Source organism: Dama dama, chromosome 17 (assembly GCF_033118175.1).
Source record: "Dama dama isolate Ldn47 chromosome 17, ASM3311817v1, whole genome shotgun sequence".
NCBI classification, from domain to species: domain Eukaryota; kingdom Metazoa; phylum Chordata; class Mammalia; order Artiodactyla; family Cervidae; genus Dama; species Dama dama.
The window spans coordinates 40,143,185-40,164,143 of NC_083697.1; the positions used below are offsets into that span (position 1 = coordinate 40,143,185).

The 20,959-nt window shown below is 34.4% G+C and overlaps 1 protein-coding gene across 5 annotated transcripts in view; it reads right to left on the bottom strand.

The window, feature by feature from the left end:
- CCSER1 (coiled-coil serine rich protein 1) overlaps positions 1-20,959 on the bottom strand; it is a 1,396,414-nt gene that overhangs the window by 1,122,447 nt on the left and 253,008 nt on the right. For all 5 annotated transcript variants that reach the window (XM_061164390.1, XM_061164391.1, XM_061164393.1 and 2 more), the window contains exon 4: positions 9,063-9,156. In XM_061164390.1, coding sequence (XP_061020373.1) covers positions 9,063-9,156 — 94 coding nt within the window. The remainder of the gene's footprint in view (positions 1-9,062; positions 9,157-20,959) is intronic.

Consider the following 20,959-nt stretch of genomic DNA (forward strand, 5'->3'; position numbering starts at 1 on the left):
AGAAAGAATTGGAGAAACAGTATCTTAATGAATATGTTCCAAATAAGTAACACACAACCGTGTTTTAGCCTCCTTTCCTTTCAAATCTAACTTATTTAGTTAATTATGACGCTTCACTGTCAAACTAGCCAGGTGCATGCTTCCCATCAGCTTCTGCCTCTTTGAAGGCAGTACTAGGAAAAGCCTCAATAGACACTGACCTTGTTTTAGTTCACTGTGCAAAAGAACAGCTACAGATTAAATGTTCCAAAACCAAAAAGCTCAAATTCTTATTCTTTATAGAACAGTATACACTGTTTGATAGCTAACTGGTGCTTTGATTGCATCTCTTTGTAGAAAGCATATTCAGTTACACAAAGGTTACATTTTGCAAACAGTTCATTTTGGAGGACTCATAGGGAAGGGTTAGTTGTTCAGTCCTGACGACTCTTTGCAGCTTGTACTGAAAGGAGTTGCTGAGAAAACTAATGATAGCAAATATTTTAGATTTTATAAAGACATATGAGCAAAATATCTTTCAGTTCTTAGTAACGAGAATTTTTTTATTTTAAAAAATGCATTGATTGACAAAATGATTGTACTCAGGGTGCTCAGTTGCTCAGTCGTGTCTTACTCTTTGTGACCCCACAGACCTGTGGCTTCACTTTATTTTTCATGTCCTTCTTTAATTATTACCTTATTTTTCTTGAATGATTATTTTGTAAGATGTCTAAATTAATAGAAAAATTATGAACCCCAAAATATAAAACTACAGAAAAACTGAGCAAAGATATACTTTGGCATTTTTCTCTGAGGTATTATATAGTTCATAACATGCATTTCAATGTAAAGATAATTTTACAGTCCTTTGTTTCAGTCTTAAAAACATTAAATGTGAGTAAATTTTGTTAGTACTTTTATTTTTCAAAAGACTGTTGAGGTACATCTAACCAACATCACTGCTAGTATCTTGCATGACTCAATTTGTGGCAAAACACTACCCTACCAACATGAATAAGAGACTATAGAAAAGTAGGAAAGTCACTAATAGATTTTTTTAATTTATGAAGGTATAAATAGTATCTCACATTTTCCATTAAAAATAGCTGCTTTTGTTCCGACTTATGACATTCATTATAAACAATATATTAAATAGAAAAACAGTAAATATTATACTTTGTTGTTGCTCACACTAGGTCGTGTCCGACTCTTTGCGACCCCATGGACTGCAGAAAACCAGGCTTCCCTGTCCTTCACCAACTCCCATAGTCTGCACAAACTCATGTTCATTGAGTCAGTGATGACATCCAATCATATCATTCTCTGTCGTTCCCTTCTCCTCCTGCCTTCAATCTTTCCCAGCATCAGGGTCTTTTCCAGTGAGTCAGTTCTTTGCATCAGGTGGACAAACTACTGGAGATTCAGCCTCAGCATCAATCCTTCCAATGAATATTAAGGATTGATTTCCTTTAGGATTGACTGGTTTGATCTTCTTGCATTCCAAGGGACTCTCAAGAGTCTTCTCCAGCACCACAGTTCAAAAGCATCGTCTTCAGCATTCAGCCTTCTTTATAGTCCAACTCTCACATCCATAGAGGACTACTGGAAAAACAATAGCTTTGAATATATGTACCTTTATCAGCCAAGTGATGTCTCTGCTTGTGAATACACTGTCTAGGTCTGTCATAGCTTTTCTTTCCAAGGAGCAAGTGTCTTTTAATTTCATAGCTACAGATACTGTCCATAGTGATTTTGGAGTCCAAGAAAATTAAACATGCCACTGTGTTCATTGTTTCCCCATCTATTTGCCATGAAGTGATGGGACCAGATGCCATGATCTTAGTTTTCTGAATGTTAGCTTTAAGCCAGTTTTTTTTACCCTCTTCTTTCACCTTCATCAAGAGGATCGTCAGTTCCTCTTCACGTTTCCATTAGAGTCATATAATCTGCATATCTGAGGTTGCTGGTATTTCTCCCAGAATTAGTGATTCCAGTTTGTGATTCATCCAGCCTGGCAGTTCACATGATGTACTCTGAATAGAAGTTAAATAAGCAGGGTGACAATATATAGCTTGGGGGTACTGCTTTCCCAGTTTTGAACCAGTCTGTTGTCCATGTCCAGTTCTAACTGTTGCTTCTTGACCTGCATAGAGGTTTCTTAGGAGACAGGTTAGATATTTTACCACAGGGAGAACAGAATGTCTGGTATTAAACAAATTGATAATCTTACATTTATACATGATGCATGTTAATTGAACATAAAAAATTCCCAGAAAACTAATTTAAATATTAATTCAAATAAAACATAACAAAAGGCATCTGGAAGGCTTATCCATAGGCTTTTTAATCTAAAATCTTGGCTTTTGTATTAGAATTTACAAAGATATTAGATAATGCCAAGATGAGAGTAAATTATACAGAAGGGTTGCTTTTATTTTTTTTCTCCTAAGGTTAAGTCTCCTTTTGGGAACTAATTTTGAATTCATACACTTTTCTTCCACTGAAATTGCTCTTTCCTGCTTTTATTAATATGAATATGTTAATACCCACTTGCTGCTGCTGCTCCTGCTAAGTCGCTTCAGTCATGTCCGACTCTGTGCGACCGCATAGATGGCAGCCCACTTAACTGCACTTTAAAACAGATATTTTATTTGCACTATTATTTATTCATACTACCTCTTTTTTAAGAAGAAGGTATGTTAATATAGGACTCCACAGATACATTTATTTATTCAAAGGATTTGTGGAACTTTACTCAGACTGTTCACTGTTCTGCTAAAAAACAAACTTTTAAAAAACTGCAAAATTTTAGTTCATTTTTAGATTAAAATATAGACAATAATGAAATTTAAAAAGCACATTAAAAGATGCCCACAATTAATATTGTTCAGTCACTAAGTCGTGTCCATCTCTTTGGACCCTATAGACTGAAGCACACCAAGCTTCTCTGTCCTTCAGTATATTTCGGAGTTTGCTCAAACTCACACCCAGTGACTCAGTGACGCCACCCAACCATCTCATCCTCTGTCGTCCCCTCTTCTCTTGCCCTCAGTCTTTCTCATCATCAGGGTCCTTTCCAGTGAGTCAGCTCTTCATATCAGGTGACCAGAGTATTGGAGCTCCAGCTTCAGCATCAGTCCTTCCAAAGAACATTTAGGGTTGGTTTCCTGTAGGACTGACCCCTTGCTGTTCAGGGGATTCTTCTCCAGCACCACAGCTTGAAAGCATCAATTCTTCAGCACTAAGCTTTTTAATGGTCCAACTTTCACATCTGTACATGACTACTGGAAAACCATAGCTTTGACTATATGGACCTTTGTCAGCAAAGTGATGTCTCTGTTTTTGAATACACTGTCTTGTTTTGTCACAGCTTTTCTTGCAATAAGCAAGCGTTTTTTCATTTTATGGCTGCAGTCACCATCCACAGAGATTTGGGAACCCAAGAAAATAAAATCTGTCCCTTTTTCCACTTTTTCCCCATCCATTTGGCATGAAATGATGGAAACAGATGCCATGACCCTAGTTTTTTGAATGTTGAGTTTTATGCCATTTTTTTCACTCTCCTCTTTCACAATAATTATTATGACTACAATAATAGCCAACTTTACCAAGCGCAAGTCACAAGCACAAAATGCAATAACCTGATGAAACAGAAATACAAATTCAAATGTATATGAGCATTTGTATGACACAAATTTGGAATCATACAATTCAAATTGTCATTCTCTCCTTTGTTTTTGCTATTATGATATATTTCACTTGGTTGGCTAATATAAATATACCATTTAAACTACAAGTAGTATATCTACCAATAATAATACTAAGTGAATATTATAATATGTATATTTATTATAAATTTTACTGGCCTTTAGAATGTCTCTTTGCGTGTTAAATTACTTAATATGAACAGTGTTAAATATATATATGTATAGAAAAAATGTTAGAAAGTTTTTAAATTATATATTTTCAAACTTTGTCCAGTAAAATAAATCTCTTAATTAAAAGTGTTTGATTTTCTGTTAAAAAAAAAACCTTACTAATTTTTGTTTTTACTTTTTATATCCATTTTTATTCATTATACATATGTCCAAAGATGTCTATGTTTTAAATATAATTGTTAATAGCTACTCATTGTACAACTATTATCTGCTAATTACTGTAGCAAAAAAGACAACTGAACTTCTTACACTTTCAACACATGATGATTTATCTAGTTTTTGCAAATTTAACCATCATTAATTGTATGTTAAACAGAATAAATTGTACACATGCCATATATGAAAATTATTCAAAATATTTGACTTAATATTTTAAAAACAAAAGTACTTTTCTGGTTTTTGACAAAATTCTCCTTGACCATTACAGTATGCTTTACTAGAAACTGCTATAAATTTTTAATAAAATCTTATAGTAAAAACTGAATGTTTTGTTCTAATAAAATTTATTTAAGACCTCTAATGATTTTCAGTAATATAAGTAGTAGAATTTAATGGTATCATTATTTTAATTTTCAGACTTTTTGCATTTTATCATTATAAAATATCAATAATGAGTTTCTTATATTCTGAGATCTTTAATTATGTTGCTTTAAAAAGAAAACAAATAATATAAAACCAATTCAACCAAAAATTCTCTATGAGCTAATGTACACAAACAGATATTTGTGTCTTTTTTCATACCCGATAATGTGGCATGTGAAATAAAATAGGTTTTCAAAAGGTACCCAAAGTACTTGGGTATTTCAAAAATACCCAAGTCATTTTAAGAACTATCTCACTTATTAAAACTGTTCTTCAGATACGCAAAGTAAACATTATTTATCTTCTGAACAATTTGGTTAACTCTGTTGATTCATAAGGTACTCTTGTTCTGGCCTCAACCAAGTTATCTATACCTTAAAGCAGATTCAGGAGATTCAGCATATTTGTTTTATCATTTTTATAATAAACTAATGAAATACACTGCACTCATTATTTTATAAAAGATAAATTTATAAATGTTCATTTTTGTCCCCAAGCAAATAATTTAAGCTAACTCTTCTATACTTTTAAGGAACCCTTTGCTCTTTATCATGGTTGCCTAACAAACACAGCTCAGATTGGTATGTTGCCTAATATTCAGTTTATTCAACTTGGTTTTACTTTTATTGTGAAATATCTTTAAAAACACAGAAATAGAGGAAACGTTACAATTAGTCAATGAAACTTTTACTCCAAGCTTTGATAATTTTGAATAATTTACCAACACTGTTTCCATCTATTCCCTCCTCTGTATTTGTTAATAAAGCAAATCTTGGATACCATATCATTTCAACCACGTTTTGAGTTTTCCTCAAAAGCAAAATCAAAGAAAAATACTCAGCACGCAAAAAATAAAAATAATTATGTGATGATTATTCCTTCCCTATTCAAACTTCTCTGATAAACTCAGAAATATATATTTTACAGTGTTATACGTTTTGCAAAAAAGGTGTCACATTGCATTTGCCACTTTTAATCTATAATACCCTTCTTCTTTTTACCATGTCATTTCCTTGTTGAAAAATCCAGACCATGTGTCCTGTAGAATTCCCCATATTCTATATTTAGTTATTGGCAATCCCATCATAACATTTTACATTCCCTCTCCCCTCATCCCAATACTTCCTGTAAAATTATAGTTTAATTAAGAGACTTAAACAGATTTAAGTACTTGTGGGCAGGAGTGGTGTTGCTATGTAGTTCTCCAGTCATTTCATTAAGAGAGACAAAATGTCTACTTGTTATACTTGTACTAAAGCTAGCAGTCAATGATGTCAAATCAATCACTGAAAAGTCCACCACTAATAGTATATTTTTACAATCATGCTATGGCATATATAGACACCATAATGATTCTTTTTAATGACTGCTCAGTGTACCACTGTATGTTCAACAAATGTCCTATCGAAGGACATCTGAGGTGTTTCCAATATTTTGCAATGAGTAGTTATTTACATATATTATTTTGTAAACTTCCAGTGTTTTACAATTAAATTTCTAGATGTTTGATAGTTGATCTAAAGATAAATGTGTGTGTAGTTTTGGCAGATGTTGACAAAAAAGTATACATTGGCACCATGTGTAATTCTTTAAAATAAATACATAGGAATGGCAAGGTTATATAAGGTATCTGCATAAAAGTAAAAAAAAGGTACGTTTTTAAAATATCTGTCATATCAAATCCAGGAATAATGTCTCAAGATATGGTTATCCTAAATTTATTGGCATTTAAGTTAAAAAAAATTGGCTTCTTTTTTATATTAGCCTAAAATCCTAACACCATACACAAAAACAAACTCAAAATGGATTAGAGACTTAAATGTAAGGCCAGAAACTATAAAGGTCTTAGAGGAAAACATAGGCAGTACACTCTTTGACATAAATCACATCAAGATCCTATTTGACCCACCTCCTAGAGTAATGGAAATAAAAACAAAAATAAACAAATAGTACTTAATGAAACTTAAACCTTGGGCACAGCAAAGGTAAGATTAAAAGACAACCCACAGAATAGAAGAAAATAATTGCCACTGAAAACAACTGACAAAGGATTAATATCCAACATATATAAACAGTTCATATAGCTCAATATCAGAAAAACAAACAGCCCAATAAAAAATGGGCAGAAGACCTCAACAGCTATTTCTCAAAAAAAGACATACAGATGGCTAATAAACACATGAAGAGATGCTCAATTATTAGAGAAATGCAAATCAAAACTACAATGAGGTATCATTTCACATATCAGTCAGGATGGCCATCATCAAAAAATCTACAAAGAGTAAATGCCGGAGAGGATTTGGAGAAAAGGGAACCCTCTTGCACTGTTGAGGAGCATGTAAAAAAATTGATACAGCCATTATGGAGAACAGTATGGAAACTCCTTTAAAAACAGGAAATAAGACTACCACCTGACCCAGCAATCCCACTACTGGCCATATACCCTGAGAAAACCATAACTGAAAACGGCAGATGTACACCAATGTCCATAGCAGCTCTATTTACAATAGCGAGGAGACGGAAGCAGCCTAGATGCCCATCACAGAGAAATGGATGAAGAAGCTTATATACCACAAATAGAATATTACTCAACCATATAAAGAACAAATTTGAGTCAGTTCTAGTGAGGTTGATGAATCTAGAGTCTGTTATACAGAATGAAGCAGGTCAGAAAGATTAAAAAAATATTGTATATTAATGCATATATACAGAATCTAGAAAAATGGTATTGATGAACCTATTTGTAGGGAAGGAATGGAGACACAGATAAAGAGAACAGACTTATGGGCACAGTGGGGAAGGAGAGGGTGGGATGAATGGAGGAAGTATCACAGACATATACACATTCAGTTCAGTTCAGTTCAGACGCTCAGTCATGTCTGACTCTTTGCGACCCCATGGACCACAGCAGTCCAGGCCTCCCTGTCCATCACCAACTCCCAGACTTTACTCAAACTCATGTTCATTGAGTTGGTGATGCCATCCAACCATCTCATCTTCTGTTGTCCCTTTCTCCCCCTGCCCTCAATCTTTCCCAGCATCAGGGTCTTTTCAAATGAGTCAGCTCTTCGCATCAGGTGGCCAAAGTATTGAAGTTTCAGCTTCAACATCAGTCCACCAATGAACACCCAGGACTGATCTCCTTTAGATGGACTGGTTGGACCTCCCTGCAGTCCAAGGGACTCTCAAGAGTCTTCTCCAACCACAGTTCAAAAGCATCAGTTTTTCAGCGCTCAGCTTTCTTTATAGTCCAACTCTCACAGCCATACATGACTACTAGAGAAACCATAGCCTTGACTAGACGGACCTTTGTTGGCAAAGTAATGTCTCTGCTTTTTAATATGCTGTCTAGGTTGGTCATAACTTTCTTTCCAAGGAGTATGCACATTATCATATGTTAAATAACTGGTGAGAAGTTGCTATATAACACAGCAAGACAGTCTGGCACTCTGTGATATTCTAGAGGGGAAGGCTCAGAGGGAGGTAATATATGTCTAATTATGGCTGATTTGCATTGTTGCATGGCAGAAACCATCACAACATTGTAAAGCAATGTTCTTCCAATTAAAAAGTAAATTAAAAATATTAAAAAAATAAAAGTAAATTAAAACATTGTTTTGACAACTGTTATTATATATAACATACTGCATGAACAAAAATTCATGATAAAATATTATACCTGTAAAAAACCTTAGAGATTATGTCTAATTCATAAAAGTTAAAAACATGGACAATAAATTCCAAGAGGTGGATTTTTTCAAATGTATGCAGTAGGACTCAATATTTTGAAATTCTACTTTAATGTTACTTCTGCTTTCACTTGAAAATTACTATATTCAAAGTATTTTTAGAATTAATAGTAAGTAAAACCTTGCCATTGTAGTCAAATATCTAAATTTGACTGAACAATTAATCCCTATATCCTACTTCAAAAGCAGTAATTTTGTTATTGAAAATATTACACTTTACACCTTAATACAAATATAAATACAAATATATATAATGGGCTCCATGCTTAGTTTATTTAGCAAGAATTTGTTTATCTCACACTGTATCTCTGTGTGTATATGTGTTTATAAGTGTGTGTTTTTGGTTTCTAGTGGTATTTATTAATTTTGAGGTCAATCCTACTGCATTAACTACCACAGTTATTACTGAGATGCCTAAGATTTGAAAGAGTAAACTTAGATCTACAAAACTTTCATTTGCTGATATCAAATAAGTGAAAAATAGGATTATATTATTGTTCCCTCTCTTTAAAAAAAGAAGATATTAACTTTTTCATTAAGTGTTTCATCAGAATTTCCCCCATACAAACAGCTTTGTTTTATATTTTTTTCTTATTTAATAATTATCTTCCAATAAAACTTGTATTTTCATAATAGATTATAAAATCAGCAGAATAATGTATCCAGGTTACCTACCATTCATCCTGCACATGGAATATACAAACTGGGGACTGAAAAGACTGAATGCAGCCTAAGACAATACTTAGCTGATCAAATGCAAGCTAAATGACTAATACCTGAGTTGTAAGAAATTGTGCATTTCCTCAATACTTACCTGAAGGATGAAGATTCTGTTCCTCTAAAAATTCCAAATCAAGCATTAGATCATCTTCATCCAGTTCACAAGAGCCCAAATTATTCAAAACATCCTGAAGAAAAAGCAAAATCAAGAGTTAGAAACTAAAACACTGAGAAACTGAGGCAAATACCCACATTTAGATGTCATGAAGTAAAAAAGAACTCAAACTTCGCAAAGAAATGCTTTAACTGAACCCCAGAAATTATCTGCTTATCTTACAAGTTTTAACATTATTAGCACAATAAAAATTTCAATAGTTATAAAAAATTTAACTCATTAAAAATGCACAGAGGTTTTTCAAATGTATAGAAGAGTGTGAATTAAACCTTTAGATATTTATCATACCAATCTGAGTAATAGTCTTCTAACACATTTAATAAATTATTTCTCAGTTTTTTTAAACAGCACTAACTCTGAAATGTGTTTTCCTCAAAGGAGGGATCCAGTTACTGTTTCCCAATCATTTGCTTTAGGAGGGATTAACAGTAGAAATAAATATCAATTACATTAGAAATTAATTATTGAATTTTATGTCATAAATATCAGAGCTAGATCATTTTACTTTTTCATCTTTTTTTCAAGAGGGCAAATAGTATAGCAAACTAGAAGGATATATTGAGAAATCTTGACGGAAATCAGTGATGGGCAGAGGGAGAAACTCCTGAAGGAGGACTACATTCCTGATCTGTGTATTTGTATATCGTTGGTCGAGACTATGGAGCAACTCACACACACATATCCACACATGTTAAGAAAAGTAAGAAATTACTCATACAGACTAGGATTAAAATAAAAAAGTAACAACAACAACAAAAAAAGAACATCAAGAAGTACCACCTAAATGTTACATGATACCATAATATTCCAGATTACCTTTTCCATTGATTTGAATATTACCATTATTTATATTTAAAGAAGTATAATATTTGTTAAAGAAAGCCTAACAATGTTGTCAAATGGATACAAACACTTTAGTTCTTGGAATTAAATCAGGGATATTTAAATATACCACTCTCACTGTAAAAAAATTGAATTAAATATTATTAAACTTTAGAAACACATGTTATCTGTGAATAGAGCACAGTAGGTTCAAAGGTGATAAATATAACCAAATATATGTGCTTCTTTATATAAATGAAAGTTACAAGGAACAATTACTATATTGGATTCAACTGTATTATACTGTATCTGTATTAATTACAAGGGATCTAATAGTTTACAAATAAAATCAACTGTTTTTGAAAGCTCTATGATATAATGTGGCAAGGATAGCCCACTGAAAATAAGTTCCCTATTTATATAACATCAAAGATATTATGATTACCAGTTCAGTTCAGTCACTCAGTCATGTACAACTCTTTACAACCACATGGACTGTAGTACACCAGGCTTCCCTGTCCCTCACCAAATCCCGGTGCTTACTCAAACTCATGCCCATCAAGTCAGCAATGCCGCCCAACTATCTCAACCTCTGTTGTCCCCTTCTCCCGCCTTCAATCTTTCCCAGCATCGGGGTGTTTTCAAATGAGTCAGTTCTTTGCATCAGGTGGCCAAAGTATTGGGGTTTCAACTTCAGCATCAGTCCTTCCAATGAATATTCAGGAATGATCTCCATTAGGATGTACTGGTTGGATCTCCTTTCAGGCCAAGGGACTCTCAAGAGTCTTCTCCAACACCATAGTTCAAAAACATCAGTTCTTCAGCACTCAGCTTTCTTTATACCCCAAGTCTCACATCCATACATGACTACTAGAAAAACCATAGCTTTGATGGAATGGATCTTTGTTGGCAAAGTAATGTCTCTGCTTTTTAATATGCTGTCTAGGTTGGTCATAACTTTCCTTCCAAACAGCAAACATCTTTTAATTTCATGGCTGCACTCACCATCTGCAGTGATTCTGGAGCCTAAAAAATAAAGTCTGTCACTGTTTCCACTGTTTCCCCATCTATTTGCCATGAAGTGCTGGGACCAGATGCCATGATCTTAGTTTACTGAATGTTAAGTTTAAGCCAATTTTTTCACTCTCCTCTTTCACTCTCATTAAGAGGCTCTTTAATTCTTCTTCGATTTCTGCCATAAGGGTGGTGCCATCTTCATATCTGAGGTTATTGATGTTTCTCCCAGCAATCTTGATTCCAGCTTGTGCTTCATCCAACCCGGCGTTTCTCATAATGTACTCTGCATATAAGTTAAATAATCAGGGTGACGAAATGCAGCCTTGATGTACTCCTTTCCCTATTTGGAACCAGTTGTTGTTCCATGTACAGTTCTAACTGCTGCTTCTTGACCTGCATACAGATTTCCCAGGAGGCAGGGCAGGTGGTCTGATATTCCCATCTCTTGAAGAATTTCCACAGTTTGTGGTGATCCACACACTCAAAGGCTTTGGCACAGTCAATAAAGCAGACATATATGTTTCTCTGGAACTCTCTTGGTTTTGTGATGATCCAACAGATGTTGGCAATTTGATCTCTGGTTCCTCTGCCTTTTCTAAATTCAGCTCGAACATCTGGAAGTTCTTGGTTCACGTATGTTGAAGCCTCACTTGGAGAATTTAGAGCATTGCTTTGCTAGCACGTGAGATGAATGCAATTGTGAGGTAGTTTGAATATTCTTTGGCATTGCCCTTCTTTGAGATTGGAATGAAAACAAGACTAGGAACTGACTGTGGCTCAGATCATGAACTCCTCATTGGCAAATTCAGACTTAAAATGAAGAAAGTAGGGAAAACCACTAGACCATTCAGGTGACACCTAAATCAAATTCCTTATAATTATACAGTGGAGATGATGAATATATTCAAGGGATTAGACCTGATAGAGTGCCTGAAGAACTATGGACAGAAGTTCTTGACATTGTACAGGAAGCAGTGATCAACACCACCCCCAAGAAAAAGAAATGCAAAAAGACAAAATGGTTGCCTGAGGAGGCCTTAAAAATAGCTGAGAAAAGAAGAGAAGCTACAGGCAAAGAAGAAAAGGAAAGATATGCTCATTTGAATGCAGAGTTCCAGAGAATAGCAAGGAGAGATAAGAAAGCCTTCCTCAGTGATCAATACAAAAAAATAGAGGAAAACAGTAGAATGGCAGAGACTAGAGATCTCTTCAAGAAAATTACAAACATAGGCAACACAAGCTGCTATTCTCAAAAATGCAAAACAGAATACTGGAACAACAAAAGAAACATAAGTTGATTGTGGAAAATTAAGAGTTTATAAAAGGAGATATTACAAGGATACTACATCTAAGGCCTATTGCACAGTATTCAAATAAGAGAATTTTAACCAAGTAGTCAAGAATACATTGGTTTAAAAATTGTTTAATGATGAAGGTGTAGTAATTGATACAGCTTCTAATTAGCCTTAATAATTTTATACTTCTATTTTGAATTTCATTGACCAATATTATGGTCTTAACTGTTTTCATCCAAATCATTTTATTTTCAAGCTGAGGATAGATTATCAACTGTCAAATTCAAAATAGGATTGATCCCTAGTACCTTGGAAAGTGATTATTTTTGAAGATAGTACCATTAAAGAAGAAGCTACAGTTAAATCAACTCACAAGTATAGGCCCTAATACAATATGACTGATGTTCTTATGGGAAATATTAGGACAGACGAGAAAGCCAGAGGGACAGCCATGGGAGGACACAGGAAGAAGGCAGCCATCTGCAAGCCAAGGAAAGAGACTTCAGGAGAATCCAAACCTGCCTACACTGTGATCTTGGATGCCCAGCCACCAGAACTATAAGAAAACACATTTCTGCCATTTAAGACACCCAGTTGTATTTTTTTATGGCAGCCCCAGCACGTTTACACAACCAACAACATTTAGAAAACAACGGAAATTAGAACAAAGGAAATAAATGCATGGCTGGCATATAATTTTGTGTTATGCTATGTAAGGACATCTTTCTCAATGTAAGCTTATATGTATTGCATGGCATTTCTCCCTTAAATTTGAAATTACTTCATTTGATCTACCTAGCTATAGAAGAAGCTACCAGGTTCTTAAATAAGCCAAACTTCCTGTACTTGGTGGATGGTCCAAGATGGGTATTTTATCCAAACTTGCTGATGATAGCCCTTTCAGAATAATGAGAAGCATTTCTGTTTGGTGTTAGATATTACAGGGATCATGGACTTCACTGCATGGTTAAGACCAGACTAAGTTTACTGGAAAAATGTCAAGTGTTATATTAGTAGGTCTTCTGGTTATTGGTTTTAGCAATTACCAAGGTCCAGAAGCATACATGATCTTTTCAAGGTTGAACTGTTCAACCCTATTTTGGATCTGACAGTTGATAATCTATCCTCAGCTTGAAAATAAAGTTATAAAACATTTTATTTTTGTAACAAGGAATTATTTAAAAACTCTACCACTGTTATAGCAACATTTAATTTAAGGAAGAAACACCAACAAAGTGAACAAATTAAATTTGGAAAATTTGCTACATTGTTTTGATTTTATTCTCATTTAGGAGGTGACCCTTGACATTTGGACTAGCAGGCTGGTCCATCACTGGTCTAGAGGAAGTGTTCTTTAATCTGCTTATTCTAAATTGCCTTGCTTTGATATCTTGCTTACAAAGCAACTTTCTTATTAATGTAGTCCAGTCTTTGAGGTTGGTGAAACATAAGAAAAGGAGAGCAGATGTAACAACATGATGTTACAGAAGGAAAATCAATGTGAACTTACAGACCTAAAAGAGGTATCTTTTCAGATGTCTCCTTAAAAGAGACCAATAATAGCGACAGTACTTTTGCCAACACTTAAGGACACTCTAGATAATTGTTACACAATATCCACCAACAAAAAAGAACCAGGGCTCCTTAACTACTAGGGAAATAAAAAGAAGGAAAGAGAAAATATACAATAGTTTTGGATCATTCTTTGGTTGCCAGAAAACAAGCATTTGTCTAAAACAAAAAAATCAGGGGCAGTTTTGAAAGGCTAATGAAAGTGAAAGTTGCTCAGTCATGTCTGATTCTTTGTGACCCCACGGACTAGACAGTCCATGGAATTCTCCAGGCCAGAATACTGGAGTAGGTAGCCTCTCCCTCCTCCAGGGGATCTTCCCAACCCAGGGATCAATCCCAGGTCTCCCACATTGCAGGCGGATTCTTTACCAGCTGAGCCACAAGGGAAGCACAAAGAATGCAAATTTCTAGTATGAACACATTTGTAACCAGTTTTAGAATAATCATATCGATTTACTCTGGAATCATGGTAATATCTGCAGGAGGAAATAGCAAGCTGCTCCAGTATTCTTGCCTAGAAAATTTCATGGACCAAGGAGCCTGGCAGGCTACAGTCCATGGGGTTGCAAAGAGTCGGATGAGACTAAGCCCAGCACAGCACAGCATGGTAATATGTACAGTTAAGTGGCTAAAGCATTTAAGATAAATTGATTTACTAGGCTTGGTATGTGAAAATAAAACACTGAGAAGAATTTGATGATATAAAAACTAAACCAATGTTTAAAGGCCATGGGAAATTTAATACATATTTATTTTCTATGTAAGATTTATGTGGTTCCTATGAGAAGAGTGATTGTTTAATTGTAAGGAAATGCTAATTTTTTAATTAAATTCATAATATTAATAAATTAGATATTAAATCAAGCACAATTATTACTAAGTATTCCCTAAGCAGACATTTAAAAATCTGTCAACAATACTAATTACTCATGAAATCTCCCAAATGACTTGAAGCCATTAAGAGCAAACTAAATAGATATTAATGAAGTAATTCAAAAATCAGTTTTCTAAACTCTAGGGATTTAACAATGAACTAAAGAGGTGTGTTTTCTTTCCTCACAGAACTTAGAGATAATGAGATTCTAATAAAGAAATATCAATCTTTTTTTATAAATAAAGTATGTATCATCATTTATAAATCAATTTCTTGTAATTCATTACTGTGAATTAATTTTCCAGAGCCTGCTTGTTATTGAATAAAAATAAAACTGAATGTCTAAAGCAAGTGTTGAAAAGACAAGCTCCAATCAGTCTATTAATATGTAACTATTCCATAAGGCCCATTTTATGACCTTTTGGTCTTGTATCTTCATTGCAATAAAGATAATTATGATCCTGTGAAAAATAAAGGAAGCTGGGACATGTTACTACACAACGAAGTTTGCTTATAAAAGAAATCATTCTGTCAAAGAAAATTACTAAGACACTCTCTACTTGTGGTTTTATAAACATGTTACTAATTGCATTTCTATACTGTTATATTTTAGATAAACGACTTTCCAAGAAGCCTTAAAATATCTAAAAGGCAAGATATGAGATGCTCTAGACTTCAATACTTGTTTATGTAATATTTAATGACACAGCAGAACTGCTCTGATCATTTAGTCTAAATGTGAAGAGAATTTTTAAAACTAATAAGGGATAATCAATCTAGTTTACATTCTTTGATTCATTGTCCATTATGATCAGGTGATACTAGATTATAAGTTTCATTCTCTACTAACCTAAATACAGAAGCTTCCATAAAATGACTAATAAGAGAATATTTTATTATTGAAAATGTATGATGTAGCTATTACAGATCTTCAGTGAAATGCACCTGTCTAAAATACATTCTGCAACTGGCTTTACAATTAATTACATTGGCTGTTTTATCTGGGGGAATAAAGATAAAGACAAATAACTTGGTATATGCTTTCAAATAATTTGTAATATCCCAGAAAGATAATTACATGAACAGTAAAAAATGAGAGACATAAAAGGGACAAGATACACATATCATCAAAGCAGATGTCAGAACGGGCTGGGGATATAAAATTTCATGAGGAGGGCATGGCAACCCTCTCCAGTATTCTTGCCTGGGAAATCCCATGGACAGAGGAGCCTGGTGGGCTACAATCCATAGGGTCGCAAAGAGTTGAACACAACTGAAGTGACTTAGCACACATGCATGCATACAATTTCATAAAAGCTGAGTTTTGCATATCCATACATGCAGTGGAAAAGAAAATAATATGCCAAAGCATATGTGCATATATATATATATATACACAATTACATAATTTCACTGTTATACTTTCACTGTTCACTGTTAACAGTGAAGTAACTCTTTCACTAATTACTACTCCAGGGAGTTATTAGGTTTTTATTTTCTGATTGGGTAAATGAAGCATTTGCTGTTGTTCTTTGGTTGCTAAGTACTGTACAACTCTTCTGCAACCCCATGTATTGTCACCCATCGGGCTCCCCTGTCCATAGAATTTCCCAGGCAAGAATATTTACTCACTATAACAGAGTTACCTTTACCTCTCAACATGGTAGGCACAGAGTATTTTCAAAGACAGCTTGCTCTCTGCTAGGTCCTGTTTAATCTTATAGATTTTTATATGTCAAAATATAGTTTTAATAAATATTTTCAAAAATTTGTCTTAATTCTATCAGCCCTTATTGGTGAGACTTCCCCACTATACATTCAAAAAAATACATTTTGCAAATATGAATGACAAATGTATATAATTCATTAAAATGATATATTGGCATTATAAACACAAGCAAAGGATAATATTTTATTTTGATTACTGTGTTTTTTATTTCTGTATAAAAAATGAGCAAACTGAGATTCTTAAAGCTATGAGTGGCTAACTCTTAGAGACCAGAGTTGCTAACTCTATTCTTTTTTTTTTTTTTTTTTTTTATTAGTTGGAGGCTAATTACTTCAAAACATTTCAGTGGGTTTTGTCATACATTGATATGAATCAGCCATGGAGTTACATGTATTCCCCATCCCGATCCCCCCTCCCCCTCCCTCTCCACCCGATTCCTCTGGGTCTTCCCAGTGCACCAGGCCCGAGCACTTGTCTCATGCATCCCACCTGGGCTGGTGATCTGTTTCACCACAGATAGTATACATGCTGTTCTTTTGAAATATCCCACCCTCACCTTCTCCCACAGAGTTCAAAAGTCTTCTGTATTTCTGACCCTAACTCTATTCTTTATATTAATAAAAGGTAAATGATTTTATATTATTCAGGCAATACAGTACTAAAATACTAAAGTATCATGTTATAACATTTCACTTTTTAGGAAAAGTTAACACATATAAATTAATATATCCATAGATTTCATATCTATTTTAAACCAATATCTGAATTTGTACCCTGGGAAGACCCAGAGGAATCGGGTGGAGAGGGAGGTGGGAGGGGGGATCAGGATGGGGAATACTTGTAAATCCATGGCTGATTCATGTCAATGTATGACAAAACCCACTACAATGTTGTAAAGTAATTAGCCTCTGGCTAATAAAAATAAATGAAAAAATAAAAAATAAAAAAAAAGTAAAGATTGAAGGTTTTCATTATCAGAAGAGGAGAACGGCAAAGAAGGGAAGGGGATGACAGAGGATAAGATAGTTGGATGGCATTACTCACTCAATGGACATGAGTTTGAGCAAACTCAGGAAGACAGTGAATGACAGGGAAGCCTGGTGTGCTGCAGTTCATGGGGTTGCAAAGAGTCAGACATAGCAGCTGAACAACAACAATGCAAGGGAATAAATTAAAAGTAACTTTTATTATTCAGTAATAAAAATAGAAATACAAATAGAAAACTAGTGAGTATAAAAATATAATTAGCAAATGCAGTTTTTTCTTGTCATCATTTATGGCATGGAGGAAAATAAATAATGTCTTTGGGATTCTGTTTTCATAAAAAAGGAAAACAAATGTTACAGATGCCATCTCCTTGATTTCACAGTTCACTATGTGAGTTTGCATCACTCTTCAATAAAGCAACAGAAATAAATAATTATCAAATATTTGTAACTGTAACGAAAGCAAGATCCACTCAGTAAAATACCACAATTAAATTGTGTGTAATTGACTTGAGATGAATATGGTAACATGGAAAAGAATGCTATCACAATTAAAATTCTTGGAAATCTAGTATTTTTAAAATATATGTTAGAGAGAAATCATTATTTCTAGCCTTCATTCTTCTTTGTGCACTAGGAAAACAGTTAAGAAGGGTATTTCATTATTTTGTAATTGATGTTAAGGTCAACCTTTTGCCAAGAACCATTCCAGTTCTTTAACTTTCACTTTTAATTCTTTCCACACACTACTCTGAGATTACTTTCATTAAAGTAATCAATCATTTATATATATCCTTCGTCATCTAATACAGGAAAAGATGACAAAGGTACGTGCCTACAGAACAAATATTGTTAATCATTTCATTTTAATTCAAAACCCAATGATCTTGGACATTTCTGGTGGTTCAGTGGTTAAGACTCTGCTCCCAATGCAGAGGGCCAGGGTTCTATCTCTAGTTGGGGAACTAGACCCCACATGTTGCAATTAAGAGTTCACATGCTAAACCCTCACTTCTACTTATGCGCAGGCTCATGAAAGAATTCAAAATGGACAGAAATCATATGAAATGTGAACAATGTTTGAAAGAAGCTTTGTTTCCCTCTAAGAATAATCACCTTCCTTCTGTCAGGGAGCCTGTGGTCATTTTTTGTTACTGGTAGCTCAATATAATCCCCCAATATGTTTTTATTGTACTTCATGTGATTAGAAGGGTGTGATTATTTTGCAAAACAGTAAAAAAAAAAGTTTGCATGCTGCAACTAAGACCCAGCACAGCCAAATAAACATATAAGCATTTAAAACAAAACAAAATTCAACAATGTGAGCTCTATCTACCTATCCAAAATTGCTTCCTGAAAAATTATTGATAAAACTAAACATATTTATTATTTTCTGAAAATGTCATTTGCACTGAGTCTATTTTCTTTCCCCAAATACCTAAAGAGCAAATACAAAGTAACATTTATACTTTATTATATCACAGACAATTATTTTTACAACATTACTTATAAAAGGGTCTAAAACATGCCTTTTGCTAATGACAGGAAAGTTTAAAAATCTTTCTCTTAAAAATTCCCTTATGTGCAATATATCCTGGTTTTCATGGAATATTTGTTGTTGTTCTTCAGTCGCTCAGTCATGTCCTACTCTTTGCAACCCCATGGACTGAAGCATGCCAGGCTTCATGCAACATAAGACCACCAATTACACCTACACCTAAGCAGAGTACATTTGCCCAAAGAATATCAACTATTCATTGTACTTCCTGTTGGAGAAAAACATCTATGACTCAGTGCCACATCTGAGCAGAGAGTTCTTGTGTTCTCAGAATCTCTAATGCTGTATCATTATAATGTATGGGAAGACTCATTGGAAAAGACCCTGATGCTGGGAGGGATTGGGGGCAGGAGGAGAAGGGGATGACAGAGGATGAGATGGCTGGATGGCATCACCGACTCGATGGGTATGAGTTTGAGTAAACTCCGGGAGTTGGTGATGGACAGGGAGGCCTTGTGTGCTGAGATTCATGGGGTCGCAAAGAATCGGACGTGACTGAGCGACTGAACTGAACTGAATAATATCTTATGATGCTATTGATATAATAATATCTCAATTAACTGGGGATGCGATATCTTACTGCCAAGCTATTTTGATGACAAATAATCTACTTTTCGAACATTAATTTTTTTTTTAACTATCTGATGTTTTGGGGGAAAAAATGGATTATCCAGAAAAAGAATTCATGTGTAACACTGAGGAAATTTTTAAGAATGCTTAATTGCTAGCCCTACACAAGGTCTAGTTTTCTAAGAATTTCTTAGGTGTATGTAAAGATGTGTTACAGAATCTGCCTCCGAGCAGAAAATGCAAGAGACACTGGCTTGATCCATGGGTCGCAAAGATTCCCTGTAGTAGTAGGAATGGCAACCTGTTTCAGTAAATCTTTTTTTTTTTTTAATTTTTAAAAATTAATTTATTTTACTTTACAACATTGTATTGGTTTTTGCCATACATTGACTTGAATCTGCCATGGGTGTACATGTGTTTCCCATCCTGAACCCCCCTCCCACCTCCCTACCCATCCCATCCCTCTGTAAAATTCCATGGACAGAGGAGCTGGGACGGGTAAGTCCATGGGGTCACAAAGAGTCAGACAACAATTGTTTTCATATACAAATGATCCTTCACTATGCTGTTTGATAATGTTAAAAAAACTCTAACCTTTCAAATTTTCCTTGATATTTTCTTTCTTCTATGCAGCTGCAAGTTGAACCAAATTTCTTTTATTTACACTTCCATCAAAGTTCAACTAACATTCTATTTCTTTATGAAGACTTCCTCATCTTCATGTGGTTATCATTAATTTACTAACTTTAATTACTAACATTAACTTCTTCCCATGTGGTTTGTAATAGTTCTTTTATCTGCATCTTTAAAGTAAATATGGTGCAATTATTCTCCCTCTGCAATTCCTACAGTACTTAACACAGTCCTGAGAATATCAATAATTTAACAAAATCAATAATTATTTATTGATAACCATCAATATGTCAGGCTTCCCCAGTGGTTCAGTGGTAAAGAATCAGCCTGTAATGCAAGAGCCACAGGAGACCAGGGTTTCATGCCTGGTTCAGGAAGATCCCCTGGAGGAAGGCATGGCAGCCCACTCCAGTATTCTTGCCTGGAGAATCCTATGGACAGAGGAGCCTGAGGGGCTACAGTAGAGAGGGTCACAAAAAGTGGCACATGACTGAAGCGACTTGGCACCCATGCACGCACATCAATATGTCAGGTACAGGGCAAGTAACAAACTGTCTTGAATTTTAAACTTGTTAAATAGAACAGTATAGTACACAAATTAGAGCATTTTCTGGATTAATGAGAAACCCATAGCTATTTTAATACTTTTATATTTCATGTGTTCAAAGTAGCACATTGTCACTATGTTTGGAAGCAATATAATTCGACTTACAAAATTATTTCATATTAATGTACTTTGTATTAAGGTACAAAGAAACAC